Source organism: Hipposideros armiger, unplaced genomic scaffold (assembly GCF_001890085.2).
Source record: "Hipposideros armiger isolate ML-2016 unplaced genomic scaffold, ASM189008v1 scaffold_365, whole genome shotgun sequence".
NCBI classification, from domain to species: Eukaryota; Metazoa; Chordata; class Mammalia; order Chiroptera; family Hipposideridae; genus Hipposideros; species Hipposideros armiger.
The window spans coordinates 726,506-739,678 of record NW_017731715.1 but is presented as its reverse complement, the minus strand read 5'-3'; the positions used below and the strand labels follow the sequence as shown (position 1 = coordinate 739,678).

General features: G+C 40.6%; 1 protein-coding gene across 1 annotated transcript in view; it reads right to left on the bottom strand.

Annotated features, from left to right (window-relative positions):
* SLC25A13 (solute carrier family 25 member 13) overlaps nucleotides 1-13,173 on the bottom strand; it is a 177,478-nt gene that overhangs the window by 145,514 nt on the left and 18,791 nt on the right. Inside the window, exon 2 of the mRNA XM_019662069.1 lies at nucleotides 4,637-4,690. Coding sequence (XP_019517614.1) covers nucleotides 4,637-4,690 — 54 coding nt within the window. The remainder of the gene's footprint in view (nucleotides 1-4,636; nucleotides 4,691-13,173) is intronic.

The following is a 13,173-nucleotide window of genomic DNA, read 5'->3' as shown; positions in this document are numbered from 1 at the left end:
AAGTTACTTCTCTATATATGCATGTGCTTTTAAAATTTTCACCAATGAACAGGAACTGTTTTGTCATAAGAAAAGAGTTTTTCAAAAAAGAAATCAACTATTTTTCCAATTTTGCCTACAAAAGTTTAAAATATATATATTATATACTTTTGTTGACAAAGAATAATCATAAGAATCCAAGTGCAATTCATTAACTATCGCTACTATAATTTTTCATATGGCCTATTTCCCTTGTGCAGTCCCTTTATGCAGCCTTCCTACCTTCCGCGTCTATAGGCATTCAGCTGCTTTGGGCTCCACATTTCTAAACAGTATACACCACCTCCTTTGCTCTCCCTCAAGCTAATGGTTTCCTCCTCAATTTCCCCATTCTTATTCCTGGCAACCTCCCTGCACCCAGGCTACATATCCAGTGGTCATATTTACCCCCCGCTCTCTCTCACCCATTATACAAGATCAGTCATTTTCATCTAACAGTCCTTCAAAATGTCTTTAACTTGCCCATTTTCCATCCCACCTGCTGCCACAACTCTAATCAAGCTATTAGGGCCTCGCACCAGGATTACACGCAAGGCTGCCTCACTCATGGCCTTGCTGCACGAATCAAATCTCAAACCTGTCCTCCCTGTGTCACTGGATTACTCAGAAAACCTTCCATAGCTTCCTACTGGTTAGTAGAAAACCAAACTTCCGATTATCTTTCTAATTTTGTCACCCGCACCCTGTAATACTTGGCAGACTCCTTGGCACAAGAGTTGAGTTTAAATAAACATTTGAAGAATGAGCAAGAATCCCTCGGCCTGAAGAAGCTGTGTCCCCAAGCGCATCTCCAGTTTGTTCCCTCAAATGCATTCCTCCTCCCCAGGACACCAGGCTGCCCTCCTCCGTGCCTCTCCAGCTCCCACTCGTCCCCACGTCTCATCAGCTTCCCTCTCTAGGGAGCCTTCTCTGAGCAGTCCCACCATGCGGACTGCCCCTTCCTTCCTTCCATTTCCTGTGGCCCAGACTTGAACCACACATGGGACCCCTAAGTCTGCTGACTTAGATTCTTTTTTACCTGCTGCCGCCTGTAAACCTGGTCTCCTGTATAAAATCCGAATTCCTATAAGACACGGTCACCGCTTATACCTATTTAGCACGTCCCACTCACCACAGAGTTTCATGGTGTTTTATTTAAACTGTAAGCACTCAATACACACCTGTCTGAATCAACGTGAAGCATATCAAAAGTGGGAGGCTGATAAAAAAATGCACGTCAACATTTAGAAGCAAAACCGACCACGCCTAGACTTCAGCTTCCACATCCGGACAAAATGTTAGCCACCACTTATCTCAAGAACAGCTGACAGAATAAATTTCAAACCCCTCAGACTAGGAATGCCTTTCACCAAGTCCCACCCTACCTACCATCCTCGGACCACTGCCCAAGCCCCTCTGCCCCAGGCCACTGCACACACCTGGCACTCACAGCTCTTTGCTTTCTACATGTTGTTCCTTTGCCTGGAATGGTCTTCTTTTCCCCCACAGCCCTCCTCCACCTTCTCCATTTGATAAATCAATACCTAGTCACCTTCCAGCACAGCTCACACATCCCCACGGTAACTTTAATGACCCTCTCTAGGAAGGTGGAACTAGCCCCCACATCATCTTCCTGCTAATTAATGCTATAGAATGCTTAGCAACCATATTTTTCTTGTCTTACACTTAAACGCACATAGCGAGATAGTCAGGAGCTGAGATTTATACATCTTTATAAACCAACACCTAACACCGTACTTAACATACAGTTAACAACTTCAAAAAAAGAGAAAAACAGAAGAATTGATTCTAACTGAAGAACATAAAACAAGCCAGATTTAGGTCCATGTCAGTCCTCCCGGATGCCTCTTTCCTCATCTGTCTCAGTTCCGCCAGCTCTTTGATCTTCATAGCTGCCAACTCCCCTGCTACCAGCCCACCAGGTCCAAAGGGTGCAGTGACGCTTCTCTCCACCTCCCCCAAGATAGAGACGAGTCCTCTTACTAGCTTAGCAGACAGAAGGATATTTATTAGGATGAAAAGTCAGGAAAAAGTCACAGAACATCAGCAAAGGAGTCAGGTTTACAGAGTGCTTACGGCTGATCCGTACTTAACTACAAAGCCCAGCCACAGCGGAGACGTGCCTGGCATCGTCCCCACGGCGCCTCACTCCGATTCTTCCTCCACCACAACACTGTCTGCGGTGGATGGTAAACAAGAGATCCTCGGCGTGCTGAGCCAAGGATTTGTGTGGGTACCACACTACCCAGGACTGATGAGATCACTGGAAGCTTTGCCAGATCCACAATCCCTTCCAGAAACTGCTGATCACCATTTTCTTCAGGGACGGTTCCCCCCACATCATCCCCTCAAGACTCTAAGCCATACAGAACTCTCACTCGAAAGCCATGTAGGCCTAGCCACCCCAGGGGATGACAGCGCTTCCTGATCTGGTCCCAAAGATTCCACCCCAGCCCACGGGCCCACTTACACAGAAGCCCCACAGGTGGCACTCCAGAACTCTGCATGGGTGAAGGTCTACCCTACCTGGGTCTACCTGACCGATCTGATTTGTCTCCAGTATAGAGTGTAGACTTGCCTGCTATTGAGATATAGCAGCTGAAGGAGACATGTTGTCCCAAAGTCGGTTCTTAACGGAGCCTCACCAGCTGCCACAAAAGGTGAACACAGCCTGTACCTGGAGCCTTTCCACTAGATCATGCCAGAAGACCAGTAAGGAAGGTTCCAAGATGTGCCATCCATTGAGACACTCCAGGCTGTTCCATTTCCTGTCAAAGGATGCCCGCAACTATTGCTGGTTTAGAAAACTGAAATACATAACAGACAGGTCCTGTGTTCGAAGAATGATTATAACTTTGCCAGCTCAAGTTAATGAACTTGATCCATTTCTCTGGGCTCTTTGGCCACCCACTCATGTGCTCTTCTGCAAGTAGTCTTCCGGAATTACATCATTAGAGTTCTACAGTGTGGACCTTAGATACACATGCTACAAACGTCTGTGGTCCCCTCATACACACCTCATCTCAATCATGATGGGCCCAAAATGCCTAGCAATAGACACTCATCTAAATGAGAAACAAAACTTCTATTTTCTGGATTCTTATTATTCAGAATCCCTTTCCACTTGAGAATTTCTATATTGCATTGTCCTTTTGGGGCCAAAAACAAATTTATGAAAGAATTCTGCTTTCTTCTGCATAATCCAAACCTCCTTACAAATTTATCCTTTTCTCTGCCACCCCACACCCCCCCAAAAAAAACTGCTCATATTTTTAACTATTTTCTTTTGGAGTTTTTGTCTCTTCTGTGTTTGAATTATTTAATTTTAAGTATATATTGAATCAATATCTAATGCAGGTGCTGGACATGTTCCTATAAGTTTTTTCATTGAATCTTCACAATTTTTGTAACTTATGAAAATATTCCAACATATACAAAGTAGACACAATAGTATAATAAAGCCAATACTCCATGTCCCAATTTCAAAACTTATCATCACATTGCCCATTCTTTCTTCCTACCCCACCAAAACTGGATTATTTAAAACCAAATCTCGGACATCATAATCTCATCTGTAAATACTTTAGTGTGGATCTCTAAGAGAAGAAAGAAGGCCCTTTATAGTTCCCATAAGAATATCATTACCCAGCCTAAAAATCAATTAAGAACAATTACTTAATATCCAATAATCCTGCCCGTGTTCAAATCCCCTCATTGCTCAGCTTTTTAAAATAGTAACACATTTTGATGCTCACAGAATTATTGACTTTCTAAGTCATATATTCCATGCCCAGCAGTGGAACATCAAGTTTCTCATTTGAAGCGTTGGTCCTCTTTATGTGCAGGACAGCTGCCTTTTTGTCATGTTTAGGAAACATTCATATATACACTTTCTAAATTACCTTTACAAAAGTGGCCTTTTCTTTTTTGAGTACTTTGATTCCCGTTAAATCAAAAAAAGTGTTTGGAACCTGAGGTGGACTTTTATTAGAGTACGAACCATTCACTGCTCAATATCACAAAGCAGGTGAAACTATCAGAAACTAAGGAAATAAACTTGTACGGTGTCTGTTGTGACCTCATATCTATGATTACTCATCCTGAGGCCTCCACATCAGTTGTAATAAAATGATGATGATGATGACAATGATGATGATGATGGTGACAACAACGACGGGCTTTTACCAAGGACAGAGAAGGACAGCCACCTTTGGATGAAGCATTACTGAAATATTTATGAATAGGTTTAAACTTCTACGGAGAAAAAGCATTGCCACCACACCGCACAAGTCTAGCCTAGAAAGGAAAACAGGTTGCAATACTAAGTCCCCCAGAAACTCCTTTTAACTAACTACCTGACACCATGTGCGATAAAAGAAACTAAAATGTAAACCATGTTGCCATCACAATCACCTACAGGTTTCTGATACATTTTTAAAAATAGATATAAGGATCTCTTTCATGAGTCTTAAGTAAAGATACTTTTGGGGGATTTGTAAAAAATTTAACAATGAAATAAAGAGTTGCTTGAAAGTAATCTTTCAAAGTTACAGAACACAAATCAAACAAGACACAAAATAGACTCCTTTATACTGACCTTTAAAAATATTGTTCTAAGCTCAGCTGGATCGGCTCTCTTGGTTAAAGCCACCTATAAATAAACAGAAAAGTGTTTATATTATTAGAACAAAGCTGAGAAATCAAGCTAGTGTCAGAAAGAAAATAAACTCTAGGTTAGAAATTAGTGGATTTCATTTTTGTACTTAAAGCACCAAATTTCCCTGGTGCATAAACTACTCCCTGGATTTTAAATTAGACTCTTTTTGTGGCTTCTAGAACGCTAACATTCTAGACAAGCAAACCGTAAAGCTCCTGATATGTATTCTTTAATGTGTGTGTGTGTGTGTGTGTGTGTGTATATACATACATATATATATATATATATATATATATATATATATATATATATATATATATATATTTTCCCCCCAAAGAAGAAAAACGAAAGAAAAGTTGCAACAGATTTATAACCACCTGGCATTTTAAAACCATACTCCAGAGTGAACTATGCCCTTTCATAGGGAAATATTAAGTATTAAAGTACAACTTGTTTATGCAAGAGAACATAATTCTTAAAGAAGTTAGTGAACATGGGAAATCATATTAACAAACAGGAGGGAATTGCTTCTCCCAGTCCTACCACGAGCAGGCGTGACTGCCTAGCTATCTGGGCATGCCAAGCGAAGTCTCCTCCTCGCCCTGACTTTTAATTTAAGAAATCAGAAGTCTCCAAAGGTACAACTATTATTCTCCATGTTCTAGAAATGTACGGGGCTATGGTTACCTTTCAAGAGCAAAATTTGACAGATTAGCTCAGAATAGGTGTTGTGCTTAATTCTCCAGCCCACAAAGTCCAAAAACATCATTGGGGAAAAAATGCAACACAAACTTGAACATGGCTGCCCCAGGCCAACACAAAAGAGTCCTTATGTGGAACCAAACAGTGGGCTTATTCAGCGCCCCATCACCCAATCCTGTTGGCAAAACCATCATGAGACTGAATTCTCACCAAGCACAGCGTCACCCCATGATACAGCCAAGGAGGGGTTCCTGGAACCACCCCAATACTGGAGCCATGTCGCTATCCACAGGGAGATTTATGCAAATTGTTCTAAATCCCTTCTGTGTGTTTGCAAAGGCTCTTCTGAGATCTTTGGACAATGGGTTCTCTGTCTCTAAAAGTGTAGCTGCCTGAGCTCCTTTGCCCACCACTGTCAGGAATAATTTTATTAACTAATCACTGGAATGGGAAAGGTACTCTTTCGAAACCAGTTGGTTGGTCACCTTGTTTCCCAGGGCAAGACTGATAACTCTTTTAATTTCAACTGAGTACTTGTAACCACCAGCGCTATTTTTATCCACAAGAATTTTGTGACCTTTTAAAAATCCTGAATTAGTTAGTGTTCTTTTGCTGTTCAATTAAGGAGGAAAAAAAATAGAATGTTAACCAACCTAAGATTGATGATAGTGTTGACCTGAGGGCTGCAAGGAGAAGATTCCCTCCTTTCAGGTCAATGTTCTGAGAAAGGTGGGGTAGGACTAACACTGCTGGAGAAGAGGGGACGGCATACAAATGTCTCTACCCTCTTCTTTCAAGAGCAGAGAAATTCCCTTCGAGTTCCACATCTCAAGACAGTCCATAAGTAACATTTTTTTAAAAGGCATATGGTGACCCTGGGCACTTAGTTGCTTTTCCTTTTAAAAGCAAAGGAAAGTTTCCACAAAGTGAACTATTCTTGCTCTGTCTAAATACCACATCCTTTAAAATTTAATTAATTCACTATGCCATGCACTTCATAAAGCTGTCCCTGGGCCATGCTCCTTCCGAGTGAATTTCTCCTGCCCTCAATTCCCACAGCTTTCTTCTGCTTATTGATCTCCAAATGCACATTCAGGGCTCACCACCAGGATTACACCTCTGGGAGAGAAAGAAACAAAGTGTTTACTCTCCCAGGGTCTCCCCCATAGAGGAAAACAATTTACACAGTGACCCAACACTTGTAAGTCTTATGTTGTCTAAGGTGTACAGAACATTTTATTGTTTTCAAAGCATGACTACCACCTCATTGGATCCTCACAACACATCGGAGACTCGAACTGAGCATGTTACTGTCCCCGTTTTACAGAAGGGGAAAGCAAGGCTCAGAAAGGGTCAAACAGTCCCTCAAAAGTCAGATTAAGCTCCAATGTGTACTTACATTTCTAAGTGTTCAAGATCAGATCCCAAATCTTCCATCCTTTACTGTGTCTTTCCACTGGGCCACATTATAGGCAGCTTCACACTGACCTTCAATTATGTTAACCTCTAACATAATACAGTCCACGCCTAGAAATCGAGCATCTCCCAGTTTCTCCTAACACCACCAGTTTGCGGTGTCCATCCAGTGCTGTGATGAAGAACATGGCTATAGGACCGGCTGAGGGGCATGTTGGTTAAGAGTTGGCTTGGGACGCCAGCTCTGAGCAGCAGGGCCCCGGTTCGGATCCCACATGAGGGCCAGTGATGCTGCACCCTCTACAGCTAAGATAGTGAACAACAGCTTGACCTGGAGCTGGGCTCCCGTGAGTAGCAGGCAATGGCATAGGCTGCAGTGGAGCTGCAGTGGGCTGCTGTAAGCTACGTGAACGGCCTGCAGCTGGTGTGAGCTGCCAAGAGCCGCCATGAGCAGCCATCCAGTGACCAGCAACCGATCTGCCTCACCTGGGGAAGAGCGCAATGATCATCGTAACATGGGCCAGTGAAGCAACATCCTCCACAACTAGACTGAAGAACAAAAGCACAACAACTTGTCTGTTCCCCTCCCCAATTCCCCAATAAAAATCTTAAGGAAAAAAAAAAAAGAATATGGCTATAGTGTCAGGGGCAGACCTGACCTCTAAACTCACTAGCTATGTGACCTTGAGCTACTTTCCTGACCTCTCAGCCTCACTTTCCTCATCTATAACATGGGGAGTTCTGGATGGTTGGAGGGGTGATAGGAGTCAATTACATAAAGCACTTAGAACCAAAAACTCCCAACAGTGAAAGTACTCAGCCAAAAGAAGGGACACACTAGGAAAGATTTTTCTACATGTAGGAGTATTTTTCAAACTGGCTTTCTTACACTAGAACCAAGCTGCAGTTGTAGGCTCATTAACACATCACAATGGTACAGACTTGTATACTCAAAATAGTTGCTAGGTCTAACAGAAGGCACTTAGGAAGAACCTAAGAAAACCTACATAAAACATGGGCTACTAATTTGAAGAAGGAAATGTAAAGAAAACAAAAGCTATCATTTTACATTGGGAATCTCTATAGATATGTGGGACCATGATCTCCTCGAAGATGTCTGAGTCCTCCACATCCCCAACTCTGGCAAAGAACGTAAACTAAACAGTAGCTCCAAAAATGGTGCTTAAAAAAGAACTTCTTCCAGGTGGGTAGAAATCAGATCTTTACAATGAAAATGGGTAGCTCCATTTAGACCAGTGGTTCTCAAATTGTGGTCACTGAGCCACCAGCATCACCTGGGAACTTTTAGAAATGCAAATTCTCACACCAGACCCTAGACCTACCCAATCAGAAACTCTGAGGGTGGAGCCCAGCAGCCTATAGTTTAACAAGTCTTCCCACTGATCCTGGTGCTGTTCAAGTTCAAGAACCACAACTTTAGCTAATGTCCAATTCTGTGTGATTAGGACCAAGGCTCTCAGCCCCAGCTGCACATTCAAGTCATGTGAGGGGCTTTTAAGTCTTATCAATGCCCAAGCCCTGCCAAACGCCAGTTGAATTAGAATCTCTAAAATGGGCACCATTAAAGCTCCCCATGATATTATAATGTTTGGCTGGGTTGAGAAGCACTGGGTTAGAACCCAGGATACCAACCTCAGCTTCCTACTTCACAGGCTGCACAACACGACCTTCATTCTGCAGTACTTCCCCCATCACCCTCCCAAACCTGAAAGGTCTGAAAGCCATGACAAGCACAGGCTTGTGCTGAAAATTGTTCTGTCATGAAGTAATTGTTTACTTTAGATGTGAAATAAAAACAAGAAGAGACGGCTCATCAAAAGCAGGCTACTGTGAGTGTACGTTGGGGGGGACAGAGTGGAGGAGGATGTGCATGTACACACATGCAGGTATACAGTGTCACAAGCAAAAAAGGGTGGGGGAGGGAGAAATATTCCTACATGATCTTTTGTACCTGAGAATGAAAGTGTAGTAGGCGGTCCAGAATCCCGATGAAAAGCACTATTGGGTGGGACCTACCAACTTAAAAGCTGGGGTCCACCCTTCTTCCCATGTATCTTTCTGTACTGCCAAGACTGGAAGGTTAAAACTACATTTCCCAGACTCCCTTGCAGCTACGTGATCTAGATGCTATCAGATGAAGGTGAGGGAGGTTTGGAAGACAAAGTGTTGGAAGATAACGATTTGGAAGTTAGGGGCCATGTTCCTGCTGTTTCTGCCAGCAAGCACCAGTTGGGAGGGTCTGATTTTTCAGCGGCAACCTCCTGCCCATGTCAAAATGGTTCTGAAATACTCCCCATTTGGCAGGTGGTTTCATGATTCATGACTGCACAAAAGGCAACTGCTCTCTTTGTGGCCTTCTCTGCTGTGAGGCTCTGGAAGTCATTCCTGAGAGCTCAACCTGAGGTCTATTTCTTTACCTTCCCAACCAATTCTGTAAGCCACTTATACCCTTTAATAAGTCGTTCTCTGCTTAAACCAGCTAGAGTGGATTCTCTTCTCTGCAAGTGAACCTTGACTGATATAATCAGTAATTGCAAAATAAAGTTTGGAATTCCCCAAAACCACTGCATTACCATTAACATGAGAGGAAGAAAGAGATATCACATCAAATTTAAGAAAAATATATTTTTTATTGAATTTACTGAGTCACTCATTCCTCATCCTACAGTTTCCCTAAGTTCTAATACATGAAGAGCAGTAATTATGAAAAAAATTACTGAAATATAAATTAGACAAGATGCCATGTTAAGCATTCTTTGAACCACAACATTTTTGTGTAATCCACACCCAAGAGTTCCTATCATTCAACAGTTGACATATAAAGCACCAGACATCACAAATGTTAACCCACTGAGTAATTACACAAGTAGGTCATTTCAGGGTCACTGAAGATGTTTATCAGAAGGATTCAGTAGGTTATGAAATGTGTTGGATTTAACTCTGCGCTATTGTAGGCAAATATTAAACAACTATATAGCCATCATCATTAAAATTGTGATATTAAGAAGGAGAGTATAACAGTTAAGAAATAAATAGCGGTGTTTTAGCTGTGGGTTCTCTTATGCCAAAATAGTTTCAAATGAACTAATTTTAGACTTTATTATTGTTATTAAGTTTAAGCTAACATTCCAGTAAATGTTCCCAAGAGTAATAATTTGACAAGAGACAGTATGAGTCTTTCTGAAATAGACATTTTTCTGTTTATATTTTTAACTCATGGAGACAACAGAAGATGCTTGCTCACCCTGACATAAGCAGACATCACCAGCTTTAAAGATTTGGGTGCCAGTGTGCTGCTAACTTGGTGAATTTGGACAGGTCAGTTAACATCTCTGAGTTTTACTTTTTTCATCTATAAAATGGGAAAAATGACAAAATCTACTTATCTTATTTCACAAAGTTATCATAAGGACCAATTATAATCAAATAAAGAAAAAGCATGCTGTGAATCCTAAAGTGATAATTTTGGTAATAATTATAAGCTACTCTTAAAAAATAAGCTGAGAACACACGTATATGATCTTTCTAATCCCAAATATTAATGGAAGGCGAGGAGGTCCAGCATGTATTCAACTTAGAAATAAGCAACAAAAAAAGATGACAGGCTAAGAAGAAAAACAGTTTATTAAAATTCTATTGGGTTCATCTTGTTTGGGAATCTCTCTGCTTCCTGGGCTTGAATATCTATATGCTTTGCCAGGGTAGGGAAGTTTTCCATCATTATTTCTTCAAATAGAGTTTCAATTCCTTGCTCTCCCTCTTTTCTTTTTGGTGCCCTGCTCATGCGAATGTTGGTATGCTTGATGTTGTCCCAAACAAGATAAACACAAAGAAGCCCACATCAAAACCCATCATAATTAAAATGCCAGAAGTTAAAGACAAAAAAAAGAATCTTAAAAGCAGCAAGAAAAAAGCAGTTAGTTACCTACAAAGGAGCTCCCATAAGACTGTCAGTTGATTTCTCAACAGAAACTTTGCAGGTCAGAAGGGAGTGGTACAAAATATTTAAAGTGATGAAAAGCAAGGACCTACAACCGAGATTACTCTACCCAGCAGAGCTATCATTTAGAACCGAAGAACAGATAAAGAGCTTCCCTGACAAGAAAAAGCTAAAGGAGTTCATCACCACCAAATCAGTATTACACGGAATCTTGGACTTCAAAATTTAAAAAAAAATAAAAATTCAGAAATATGAACAATAAAATGGCAATAACTACATATCTACCAATTATTACTTTCTATATTAATGGATTAAATGCTCCAATCAAAAGACAGGGTGGCTAAATGGATAAGAAAACAAGACCCTTACATATGCTGCCTATAAGAGACTCACTTCCTACCTAAAGACACACACACTGAAAGTAAAGAGATGGAAAAAAATTTTTCATGAAAATGGAAACAAACAAACAAAAAGCTGGAGTAGCAATACTTATACCAGACAAAATAGACTTTAAAACAAAGGCTATAACAAGAGACAAGGAGAAGCCTAGTAATCCCACTTCTGGGTATTTATCCAAAGAAACCCAGAATGCTGCTTTGTGGGGACATGTGCATCCATAGGTTCATTGCAGCATTATTTACAATAGCCAAGAAAGATATGGAGGCAACCTGGGTGTCCCTGGATGGATGAATGGATAAAGATGAGGAGATATATATATATATATCACACACACACACACGGGGTGCCAAAAAAATGTATACACATTTTAAGAAAGGAAAAAACTTTATTAAAATTATGCTGATGGTAACCACTTTGAGTACCTCTTGTAGTTGCAGAAGTCAAACGTGACTTGTATTCATATTTTGTTATCAGTATATATTGAGTAGTATTACAATTTTAATACAGTTTTTTCCTTTCTGTATTAAAGGAAAGAAAACACACACACACATATATACATATATATATATATAGAGAGAGAGAGTATATACATATATACATATAATGGAATATTACTCAGGCATAAAAAAAGAATGAAATCTTGCCATCTGCAGCAACATGGGTAGACCTAGAGGATATTGTGCTGTGTGTAATAAGTCAGACAGAGAAACACAAATGTCATATGATTTCACTTATAAGTGGAATCTAAAGAACAGAATGAATAAACAAACAAAACAGAAACAAACTCATAGATACAGAGAACATTTTGATGGTTGCCAGATGGGAGAGGGGTTGGGGGTGGGTGAAAAAGGGGAAGAGATCAAGAAGTACAAAGTGCTTGTTACACAGTAGTCATGGGGATGTAGGGTATTGCATAAGGAATACAGTCAATAATATCGTAACATCTATGTATGGTGTCAGATGGATACTAGATTTATTGGGGTAATACATGGGAGGGGGTTAGGGGACAGTGAAAAAGGTAGTTACAAAGTAGTCATGTAGATGTAAAGTAAAACATACGAAATATAGTCAATAACATGGTAATAACTATGTATAGTGGCAGGTGGATACTAGACTAGTAGGGGGATCATTTCTTAAATTATAGAAATGTCTTAACTACTATGTTGTACACCTGAAATTAATACAAAATACTGAATGTCAACTGTAATTGAAAAATTTTAAAAGGGGGGGGGAATATATGAAGGGAAATAAGAGATCCAAATTTCCAGGTATAAAACAAGTCATGGTGATGTAATATACAGCATGGGGAATAGAGTTAATAATATTGTGATAGCATGGTATGGTGTCAGATGGTTGCTGAACTTATCATGGTGATCACTTCCTTAGGCATATAAATGTTGAATAACTATGGTGTACACCTGAAACTAATATAATATTGTACATTAGCTATATTTTAATAAAAAATTGTTAGAAATTAAAATGAAAAATAATCCTACTGGATGATCACAATCTCGTTAGAAAGGCTGGAGAATCAGCTTGAGGCTAAAACTCCACCAGTGATGCCCGCAACTACTCCAGAATCACTTGGTGAGAAATCCACCTAAGCTCCCACAACAAAAGCAGGTTGCCTGGGTTCCCTGTCACATCAGCTGCCATGGAAACTTCATACACAAGCTGCTTCCTCATGTTTCCACTCTTCCAAATCAAAGGCACATGTGAGCATCTAACTGGCAGAGCTAGGTCATGTGCTTGTGTCCTGGCTGCAAGGAAAGATGGGAATTGAGTTCTGACCTGACATTCTGACAGGCAGGCCTTATAATGTGGAGATTTTCTCCAATATAGAAAAGTTAGGCAAACAATGATGGGGAGACCTCTGGTTTCCAGAGGCCCAGCATGTAAGGAACCTAGAAGTTGCTACTCTGTCCTAACAACAAGTAAAAGGCTAACAAAATTGAAAATTCAACCACTCTCCTTAGATCTGTCAGAGAAGTGAGGTGAC